This window comes from Oncorhynchus masou, chromosome 33 (genome assembly GCF_036934945.1).
Source record: "Oncorhynchus masou masou isolate Uvic2021 chromosome 33, UVic_Omas_1.1, whole genome shotgun sequence".
NCBI lineage: Eukaryota > Metazoa > Chordata > Actinopteri > Salmoniformes > Salmonidae > Oncorhynchus > Oncorhynchus masou.
This window is the reverse complement of record NC_088244.1, coordinates 9233806-9245738: the sequence shown is the minus strand read 5'-3', so window position 1 is coordinate 9245738 and position 11933 is coordinate 9233806. Positions and strand designations below refer to the sequence as shown.

Genomic DNA, 11933 nt, shown 5'->3' with positions numbered 1-11933 from the left:
AATAACCTCACACTCAACGTCAACAAAACTAAGGAGATGATTGTGGACTTCAGGAAACAGCAGAGGGAACACCCCCCTATCCACATCGATGGAACAGTAGTGGAGAGAGTAGCAAGTTTTAAGTTCCTCGGCATACACATCACAGACAAACTGAATTGGTCCACTCACACAGACAGCATCGTGAAGAAGGCGCAGCAGCGCTTCTTCAACCTCAGGAGGCTGAAGAAATTCGGCTTGTCACCAAAAGCACTCACAAACTTCTACAGATGCACAATCGAGAGCATCCTGGCGGGCTGTACCACCGCCTGGTACGGCAACTGCTCCGCCCTCAACCGTAAGGCTCTCCAGAGGGTAGTGAGGTCTGCACAACGCATCACCGGGGGCAAACTACCTGCCCTCCAGGACACCTACACCACCCGATGTTACAGGAAGGCCATAAAGATCATCAAGGACATCAACCATCCGAGCCACTGCCTGTTCACCCCGCTATCATCCAGAAGGCGAGGTCAGTACAGGTGCATCAAAGCGGGGACCGAGAGACTGAAAAACAGCTTCTATCTCAAGGCCATCAGACTGTTAAACAGCCACCACTAACATTGAGTGGCTGCTGCCAACACACTGACACTGACTCAACTCCAGCCACTTTAATAATGGGAATTGATGGGAAATGATAAATAAATATCACTAGCCACTTTAAACAATGCTACCTTATATAATGTTACTTACCCTACATTATTCTTCTCATATGCATACGTATATACTGTACTCTATATCATCGACTGCATCCTTATGTAATACATGTATCACTAGCCACTTTAACTATGCCACTTTGTTTACATACTCATCTCATATGTATATACTGTACTCGATACTGTCTACTGTATCTTGCCTATGCTGCTCTGTACCATCACTCATTCATATATCCTTATGTACATATTCTTTATCCCCTTACACTGTGTATAAGACAGTAGTTTAGGAATTGTTAGTTAGATTACTTGTTGGTTATTACTGCATTGTCGGAACTAGAAGCACAAGCATTTCGCTACACTCGCATCAACATCTGCTAACCATGTGTATGTGACAAATAAAATTTGATTTGATTTGATTTTAAGTACAGTAAGGTACAGTAAGTACAGTAAGGTACAGTCAGTACAGTAAGGTACAGTAAGGTACAGTAAGTACAGTAAGGTACAGTAAGGTACAGTCAGTACAGTAAGGTACAGTAAGGTACAGTAAGGTACAGTCAGTACAGTAAGGTACAGTCAGTACAGTAAGGTACAGTAAGGTACAGTCAGTACAGTAAGGTACAGTAAGTACAGTAAGGTACAGTCAGTACAGTAAGGTACAGTCAGTACAGTCAGGTACAGTAAGGTACAGTAAGGTACAGTACGTACAGTAAGGTACAGTAAGGGACTAAGCATGCACTCCTGAGGGGCCCCTTTGTTGAGGATCAGTGTGGCGGATGTGTTGTTACCTATCCGCCACAGCTGGGGGCGACCCGTCAGGAAGTCCAAGATCCAGTTTCAGAGGGAAGTGTTTAGTCTCAAGGTCCTTAGCTTAGTGATGAGCTTGGAGGGCTCTGCGGTGTTGAACGCTGAGCTGTAGTCCAGTGAACAGCATTCTCATGTGAGTGTTCGTTTTGTCCAAGTGGGAAAGAGCAGTGTGGAATACAATATATTGCGTCACTGTGGATATGGTGGGGGGGGGGCATGTGAATTAGGTCCAGGGGGTCTGGGATGATGGTGTTGATGTGAGTCATGACCAGCCTTTCAAAGCATTTCATGGTTACAAATGAGAGTGCTGTGGGGCCATAGTCATTCAGACAGATTACCTTGGCGTTCTTGGGCACAGGGACTATAGTGGTCTGCTTGAAACATGTGGGTATTACAAACTGGGTCAGAGAGAGGTTGAAAATATCAGTGAAGACACCTGCCAGCTGGTCAGCGCATGTTCTGAGTATCCATCCTTGTTATCTGTCTGGCCCTGCGGCCTTGTGAATGTTAACCTGTTTAAAGGTCTTACCTTTAGCTCTACGGAGAGCGTGATCACACAGTCGTTCGGAACAGCTGGTGCCGGAACAACATAGAAGGCATTTTGCTCATCTTGTAGGCATTTTGCTCATCTGGTAGGCTCGCTTCATTGGGCAGCTCGTGGCTGAGTTTTCCTTTGTCATCCATGATAATGTAATGGGAATTTTAATGTTTGTCATTTTCTTATAACTAATTTCCTTGTTCTATTCATGTGCTGTTCTATAAACCAATTTCTGTGTTCGTGCAGGTGGTTGACTGAACAAATCCTCCTCTTATCAGTAGCAGCTCGATAGACCACCACTCGGGAGGCCCTAAGGCACTGCAACACAGCGCTTGAGGCGTCATTACAGACCCGGGTTTGTTCCCAGGCTGTGTCACAACTGGCCGTGACCGGGAGTCCCATAGGGTGGCGCACAATTGGCACAGCGTCGTCTGGGTTAAGGGAGAGTTTCGCCGGGGCGGGGGCTTTACTTGGCTCATGGTTTATCCACTTGGCGACGTAGCCTTGTCAGTAGTGCTGAGCGATTATATTACCTTTGTTTTATTTGATGACTTCATTATTTAGAGAGCTGCTGCCTATGCTGTCTGACAAAGTCACTATTTCAGTAGTTCTTCAAAGTAAATAAGGCATACTTTTATGACTGCTGAATACAAACTATCAATCACTAAGATCATGTATTTTCAGGTAGAGATACACCGCCACACAACAGCTGCTCTCTGTATCCCCTCAGTATCAAGAATTATTGTCTCTTCCATAACAGGAGTAAAAGAAGCAGACCGGACAAGTGGATGCGCAATGGATTGTGGTCATTGTAGTTAATTAGCGTGTTTTACGTGTTAAACTACATCACACAGTTCAGGCTGGATAGGATTAATCTCTAGAGAAACTGTGCAATGGGCGCATTGAGCTCACGAAAATAACAAAAAAAAATGGAATTCAAATAATTGAACTGATGTCAGTCAATTAGTTGCTTAACTACCGAAAAATTACAAAAATGTTGGTTATTCACGGGGCGGCAGGTAGCCTAGTGGTTAGAGCATTGGGCCAGTAACCGAAAGGTTGCTCGATCAAAACCCCGAGCTGACAAGGTAAAAATCTGCAATTCTGCCCCTGAACAAGGCAGTTCGTCCAGTTCTCCTAGGCCATAAGAATTTGTTCTTAACTGACATACCTAGTTAAATAAATAAAAATGAAAAATGTGTCACTCAGTAATACTCGTTGGGTAAAACGAGGATGTCTGAGGATGTCTGTATCGGTCAGCGAACACTGGACTTCTTTTCTGAAAACCTTTTATTTAAATATATTTCATTATTTACATTTAGCAGCATTTATAACTTGTGTCTGATAATTATTGTGACAAAACAGTTAATCTGATAATACTTGTGGAATATAAAAATACCTGCTTCATATATGTTTTCATTTCTTTTTCTTTGCAAATGCAACTTATTTCTATGTGAAAACTGAAATGGTCTGTCTTTTAATTCCTTTTGGAGTATTTTACAGTAGTGACTGAATACATTTTCATCTTTCTGGATTCCATTAGAATGACATCGCAGAGAAAGGAACAGGGTTTTGTTCTTTCTGGATTCCATTAGAATGACATCGCAGAGAAAGGAACAGGGTTTTGTTCTTTCTGGATTCCATTAGAATGACATCGCAGAGAAAGGAACAGGGTTTTGTTCTTTCTGGATTCCATTAGAATGACATCGCAGAGAAAGGAACAGGGTTTTGTTCTTTCTGGATTCCATTAGAATGACATCGCAGAGAAAGGAACAGGGTTTTGTTCTTTCTGGATTCCATTAGAATGACATCACAGAGAAAGGAACAGGGTTTTGTTCTTTCTGGATTCCATTAGAATGACCGCAGAGAAAGGAACAGGGTTTTGTTCTTTCTGGATTCCATTAGAATGACATCACAGAGAAAGGAACAGGGGTTTGTTCTTTCTGGATTCCATTAGAATGACATCACAGAGAAAGGAACAGGGTTTTGTTCTTTCTGGATTCCATTAGAATGACATCGCAGAGAAAGGAACAGGGTTTTGTTCTTTCTGAATTCCATTAGAATGACATCGCAGAGAAAGGAACAGGGTTTTGTTCTTTCTGGATTCCATTAGAATGACATCGCAGAGAAAGGAACAGGGTTTTGTTCTTTCTGAATTCCATTAGAATGACATCGCAGAGAAAGGAACGGGGCAACAACTCTTACAATTCCAACTATTGAATCCTGCAAGATTCTGTTCTTAATTATACAACTACATTTTCTTGCCAAAGCAGAGATGCTGAATTTTGATGTTGTTGCCTGCGCTACAGAAGTCTATATCCGTCTCCCAATACTAGTAAAGGCCCATGTGAAAAACATTTTGTTCAAAACAAAAATACATTTCTTATTAATATATATTTTTTTAATTCAGATTTTTCAGGGGTGCTTATTCCTGTGGCTTATGCACTTGGCTGTGTGAGGAACAAACAGTCTGACAGGCTGAAATACAATCCTATTCGCAAGCAATATCATTCTAAAAAACCATTTACATTTTATGACAGTTCTATTCACGTCAAATATCTGGCATACTAAAGCTGGAGCAGCAATATTATCCTGTACAGGAAAGTGTTTGTTTTACATTCAATCATAGAGTTTCGAAATTGCACTGAAAACAGGAACAAGTGCATCAAGGTGTTTCTTCGGTACACGTTTTGAACAGAGGATCCTTTCCCCACACTTCCAGAAGGGAGAAATTGATATTGATGGGAAGAAGTCCGGTGTGGTGCTCAGTGTACAGAACACTTCTCCAGACAGATTTAGATTTTGTTTTGGAAGCGTTCACATTTAGTTTGACCCTGACAGACTACTGTACCTCCAGTTGTGTAACAAACAACATGAATAAAATAATTACCCTCATCCCTCAGTTAATCCCTGTAATGTGATTCTGCAGCATCAGCCTGCTAGCTAGAAAGCCATTTATCTATGTGACTGGAGACCAGCAGGTAGCCAGTAATATGGAAACGCCAGATAGATGTACCAGCCGCGGAGATAAAGTACGAGGTTATAGTGTCCTGCTGGCGATGGACTTCACTCATGAATATTCATAAGAACAGAACTTTTGAAATATGTTTTTCTCCTACACAGTCATATATTTAGGTATACGTCTCCTATTCAGTGAAGGCTGTAGGCCACAGCTGCAGTGCAGGTACCAGTGAGTGAATGTGAATGATTGCCTATGAATTTCATCTGTTCTCGTGAAGTATTAATAATCAGATTGATCAGAGAACAGATCTACTGAAGTGAAGGACGTGTCTGGTCACTCGAGAGAGAGAGAGAGAGAGAGAGAGAGAGAGAGAGAGAGAGAGAGAGAGAGAGAGAGAGAGAGAGAGAGAGTCCCTGATGTAGTCAGACAGACAGACAGACAGACAGACGGACAGACGGACAGACGGACATACAGACAGACAGACAGACAGACAGACAGACAGACAGAGAGCACAATGGGGTTAATCTGCAGATTCCAGGAGTCCCGTCTTTCTCTCTCTCTCTCTCTCTCTCTCTCTCTCTCTCTCTCTCTCTCTCTCTCTCTCTCTCAGTGAGTGAGTGAATGAGTGAAGACCCAGACTGTTGTGTAGACCATGAGAGGGAGATGAACCCTCCCCAGACTGTTGTGTAGACCATGAGAGGGAGATGGGCCCTCCCCAGACTGTTGTGTAGACCATGAGAGGGAGATGGACCCTCCCCAGACTGTTGTGTAGACCATGAGAGGGAGATGGACCCTCCCCAGACTGTTGTGTAGACCATGAGAGGCAGATGGGCCCTCCCCAGACTGTTGTGTAGACCATGAGAGGGAGATGGGCCCTCCCCAGACCTCTTAGCTAGAGAGAGAGAGTGTGTGTGTGTGTGTGTTCGTGTGCATGTGCATGTGCTATACATGCAACCATATTTGAATGTGTGTGCGGTACGATAGAGTGTACATGTGGAGTGTGTGGCCGTAGGTCAGATATGACCAGAGTGGGGACATTGGACAGTAGGGACAGGGATGGGGGGATGGGGGCGTGACCTACCCAGCACGTAAATCTTGTTGCCTCTCAGGAAGGAGGTGGCTCCGTAGCGAGGTGTGGGCATGGAGGTCAAGGCCTGCCATTGGTCCTTCTCCGGCTCGTAGACCCTCACTAGCGCCTGGGGCGTAGTGTCAGCTGCCATCCCTCCCAGCGCATACACCTTCCCATCTGACAGAGAAAAGAGAGGGGAGAAGGGAGAGAGAGAGAGAGAGGGGGAGAGGGGGGGGAGGGAGAGAGAGAGAGAGTCAGAAATGTCTCAGATTGAACAAAAGAGTGGGCGTAATTTCACCAGCTCCCAATTCCACTATCCAAAGTGTTGATAGAATAAAATTAAACAACCACGTCGGCCTCAATGCCACTGCACTTCCTGCCAGATACCGAGGAGAGAGACAACCACATGTCGGCCTTAATGCCACTGCACTTCCTGCCAGATACAGAGGAGAGAGACAACCACATGTCGGCCTTAATGCCACTGCACTTCCTGTCAGATACAGAGGAGAGAGACAACCACATGTCGGCCTTAATGCCACTGCACTTCCTGCCAGATACCGAGGAGAGAGACAACCACATGTCGGCCTTAATGCCACTGCACTTCCTGTCAGATACAGAGGAGAGAGACAACCACATATCGGCCTTAATGCCACTGCACTTCCTGTCAGATACAGAGGAGAGAGACAACCACATGTCGGCCTTAATGCCACTGCACTTCCTGCCAGATACAGAGGAGAGAGACAACCACATGTCGGCCTTAATGCCACTGCACTTCCTGCCAGATACAGAGGAGAGAGACAACCACATGTCGGCCTTAATGCCACTGCACTTCCTGACAGATACAGAGGAGAGAGACAACCACATGTCGGCCTTAATGCCACTGCACTTCCTGCCAGATACCGAGGAGAGAGACAACCACATGTCGGCCTTAATGCCCTTGCACTTCCTGCCAGATACCGAGGAGAGAGACACCCACATGTCGGCCTTAATGCCACTGCACTTCCTGCCAGATACCGAGGAGAGAGACAACCACATGTCGGCCTTAATGCCACTGCACTTCCTGTCAGATACAGAGGAGAGAGACAACCACATGTCGGCCTTAATGCCACTGCACTTCCTGTCAGATACAGAGGAGAGAGACAACCACATGTCGGCCTTAATGCCACTGCACTTCCTGCCAGATACCGAGGAGAGAGACAACCACATGTCGGCCTTAATGCCACTGCACTTCCTGCCAGATACCGAGGAGAGAGACACCCACATGTCGGCCTTAATGCCACTGCACTTCCTGCCAGATACCGAGGAGAGAGACAACCACATGTCGGCCTTAATGCCACTGCACTTCCTGTCAGATACAGAGGAGAGAGACAACCACATGTCGGCCTTAATGCCACTGCACTTCCTGTCAGATACAGAGGAGAGAGACAACCACATGTCGGCCTTAATGCCACTGCACTTCCTGCCAGATACCGAGGAGAGAGACAACCACATGTCGGCCTTAATGCCACTGCACTTCCTGCCAGATACCGAGGAGAGAGACACCCACATGTCGGCCTTAATGCCACTGCACTTCCTGTCAGATACAGAGGAGAGAGACAACCACATGTCGGCCTTAATGCCACTGCACTTCCTGTCAGATACCGAGGAGAGAGACAACCACATGTCGGCCGTAATGCCACTGCACTTCCTGTCAGATACAGAGGAGAGAGACAACCACATGTCGGCCTTAATGCCACTGCACTTCCTGCCAGATACCGAGGAGAGAGACAACCACATGTCGGCCTTAATGCCACTGCACTTCCTGCCAGATACCGAGGAGAGAGACAACCACATGTCGGCCTTAATGCCACTGCACTTCCTGCCAGATACCGAGGAGAGAGACAACCACATGTCGGCCTTAATGCCACTGCACTTCCTGTCAGATACCGAGGAGAGAGACACCCACATGTCGGCCGTAATGCCACTGCACTTCCTGTCAGATACAGAGGAGAGAGACAACCACATGTCGGCCTTAATGCCACTGCACTTCCTGTCAGATACAGAGGAGAGAGACACACGTTGATACTCACTGCAGAATATCTGGAAATAGATGGACGGATGGAAGGGTGGGTATATTTATGATTATAAACTGGATGGTTCAAGCCCTGAATGCTGATTGGTTGAAAGCCGAGGCATATCAGACCATATGCCACAGGAATGACAAAACATGTATTCTTACTGCTCTAATTACATTGGTAGCCAGTTTATAACAGCAATAAGGCGCCTCGGTGGTTTGTGATATATGGTCAAGATACCACCGCTGAGGGCTGTCCAGGCACTCCGCGGTGCATCGTGCTTAAGAACAGCCCTTAACCGTGGTATATTGGTCATAGGGTAGCCTAGTGGTTAGAGCGTTGGACTAGTAACTGGAAGGTTGCAAGTTCAAATCCCAGAGCTGACAAGGTACAAATCTGTCGTTCTGCCCCTGAACAGGCAGTTAACCCAATGTTCCTAGGCTGTCATTGAAAATAAGAATTTGTTCTTAACTGACTTGCCTGGTTAAATACATTTAAAAAATACACCTCGGGCCCTATTGGTTAAATATATGGATGGTTGGGAGTATTGATGGATGTGTGGGTATATTTATGAATATATGCGTGGATTGATGGATGTGTGGGTATATTTATGAATATATGCGTGGCTGGGTGTATTGATGGATGCGTGGGTATATTTATGAATATATACGTGGCTGGGTGGATTGATGGATGTGTGGGTATATTTATGAATATATACGTGGCTGGGTGGATTGATGGATGTGTGGGTATATTTATGAATATATGCGTGGCTGGGTGTATTGATGGATGTGTAGGTATATTTATGAATATATGCGTGGCTGGGTGTATTGATGGATGTGTGGGTATATTTATGAATATATACGTGGCTGGGTGGATTGATTGATGTGTGGGTGTATTTATGAATATATGCGTGGATTGATGGATTGATGGATGTGTGGGTATATTTATGAATATATGCGTGGCTGGGTATATTTATGAATATATACGTGGCTGGGTGGATTGATGGATGTGTGGGTATATTTATGAATATATACGTGGCTGGGTGGATTGATTGATGTGTGGGTATATTTATGAATATATGCGTGGCTGGGTGTATTGATTGATGTGTGGGTATATTTATGAATATATGCGTGGCTGGGTGGATTGATGGATGTGTGGGTATATTTATGAATATATGCGTGGCTGGGTGGATTGCTGGAAAGGCAGAGTAGATAGAGTGAGGGAGAGGTTAGAAAGGTCAAGGGGAAAGAGGAGAGGACGATTAAAGCACTCAGAGTTGTGACTACAGCATCGCACTAATCCAGAGTAGCAGGAAAACGAACTGTAACACTTTCAGACAGAGAACTGAAGCGCTGAATGCAAAAACAGCTCCTAGTCTTTCCCTCCCCTATCATGTAGCAGCTGTAACCCCCTCCCCCCGTGTCCCCGTGTCCCTGCTGCACAGCTGCTGACAGAGGACCTGTTCCTACTTACTGCTCAGAACATGACTCAGAGCCAACACACACACACACCAAAGACAAACGAGTGTGAGCAGACAGAGAGGGGCGACTGAAGGAAGATGAAACGGAGAGAAAATAGAGTGGCAAAGCAAACTAGAAGAGAAAGAGACGTGTAAAAGTATTTTTACATTTTTTAAATTTGTTATTTCACCTTTATTTAACCAGGTAGGCCAGGTGAGAACTCCTTTATTTAACCAGGTATGCTAGTTGAGAACACCTTTATTTAACCAGGTAGGCCAGTTGAGAACACCTTTATTTAACCAGGTAGGCTAGTTGAGAACACCTTTATTTAACCAGGTAGGCCAGGTGAGAACACCTTTATTTAACCAGGTAGGCCAGTTGAGAACACCTTTATTTAACCAGGTAGGCCAGTTGAGAACACCTTTATTTAACCAGGTAGGCCAGTTGAGAACACCTTTATTTAACCAGGTAGGCCAGTTGAGAACACCTTTATTTAACCAGGTAGGCCAGTTGAGAACACCTTTATTTAACCAGGTAGGCTAGTTGAGAACACCTTTATTTAACCAGGTTGGCTAGTTGAGAACACCTTTATTTAACCATGTAGGCTAGTTGAGAACACCTTTATTTAACCAGGTAGGCCAGTTGAGAACACCTTTATTTAACCAGGTAGGCCAGTTGAGAACACCTTTATTTAACCAAGTAGGCTAGTTGAGAACACCTTTATTTAACCAGGTAGGCCAGTTGAGAACACCTTTATTTAACCAGATAGGCCAGTTGAGAACACCTTTATTTAACCAGGTAGGCCAGTTGAGAACACCTTTATTTAACCAGGTAGGACAGTTGAGAACACCTTTATTTAACCAGGTAGGCTAGTTGAGAACAACTTTATTTAACCAGGTAGGCCAGTTGAGAACACCTTTATTTAACCAGGTAGACCAGTTGAGAACACCTTTATTTAACCAGGTAGGCTCGTTGAGAACACCTTTATTTAACCAGGTAGGCTAGTTGAGAACACCTTTATTTAACCAGGTAGGCCAGTTGAGAACACCTTTATTTAACCAGGTAGACCAGTTGAGAACACCTTTATTTAACCAGGTAGGTCAGTTGAGAACACCTGTATTTAACCAGGTAGGCTAGTTGAGAACACCTTTATTTAACCAGGTAGGCTAGTTAATAACACCTTTATTTAACCAGGTAGGCTAGTTGAGAACACCTTTATTTAACCAGGTAGGCTAGTTGAGAACACCTTTATTTAACCAGGTAGGCTAGTTGAGAACACCTTTATTTAACCAGGTAGGCTAGTTGAGAACAAGTTCTCATTTACAACTGCGACCTGGCCAAGATAAAGCAAAGCAGTGTGACACAGATAACAACACATGGAATAAACAAACATACAGTCAATAATACAATAGAAAAAGTCTATATACAGTGTGTACAAATGAGGTAGGATAACGGAGGTAAAGGCAATGAATAGGCCATAGTGGCAAAGTAATTACAATACAGCAATTAAACACTGGAATGGTAGATGAATACCTACCAATCTCTCTGATTTGGTCCTGCCGTACATGTACGCTACGGTCACAAGACGCAGGCCTCCTAATTGTCCCTAGAATTTCTAAGCAAACAGCTGGAGGCAGCTTGTCAGCTCGGGGGTTTGAACTTGCAACCTTCCAGTTACTAGACCAACTCTCTAACCACTAGGCTACCCTGCCACCTTTAAGTCTTTACTGAAGACTCATCTCTTCAGTGGGTCATATGATTGAGTGTAGTCTGGCCCAGGAGTGGGAAGGTGAATGGAAAGGCTCTGGAGCAACGAACCACCCTTGCTGTCTCTGCCTGGCCGGTTCCCCTCTTCCCACTGGGATTCTCTGCCTCTAACCCTATTACAGGCGCTGAGTCACTGGCTTACTGGGGCTCTTTCATACCGTCCCTAGGAGGGGTGCGTCACTTGAGTGGGTTGAGTCACTGATGTGATCTTCCTGTCTGGGTTGGCGCCCCCCCTTGGGTTGTGCCATGGCGGAGATCTTTGTGGGCTATACTCGACCTTGTCTCAGGATGGTAAGTTGGTGGTTGAAGATATCCCTCTAGTGGTGTGGGGGCAGTGCTTTGGCAAAGTGGGTGGGGTTATAGCCTTCCTGTTTGGCCCTGTCCGGGGGTGTCCTCGGATGGGGCCACAGTGTCTCCTGACCCCTCCTGTCTCAGCCTCCAGTATTTATGCTGCAGTAGTTTATGTGTCGGGGGGCTAGGGTCAGTTTGTTGTATCTGGAGTACTTCTCCTGTCCTATTCGGTGTCCTGTGTGAATTTAAGTGCGCTCTCTCTAATTGTCTCTTTCTCTCTTTCTTTCTCTCTCTCGGCG

The 11933-nt window shown here is 45.2% G+C and overlaps 1 protein-coding gene across 3 annotated transcripts in view; it reads right to left on the bottom strand.

Moving 5' to 3' along the window:
• The window catches only part of LOC135527788 (kelch domain-containing protein 8B-like), a 214301-nt gene that overhangs the window by 96569 nt on the left and 105799 nt on the right, over positions 1–11933 (bottom strand). For all 3 annotated transcript variants that reach the window (XR_010453478.1, XM_064956361.1, XM_064956362.1), the window contains exon 3: positions 6075–6239. Coding sequence is in view for 2 of the 3 variants with exons in the window: in XM_064956361.1 (XP_064812433.1) it covers positions 6075–6239 (165 nt within the window). In the remaining variant the exon portion in view is untranslated. The remainder of the gene's footprint in view (positions 1–6074; positions 6240–11933) is intronic.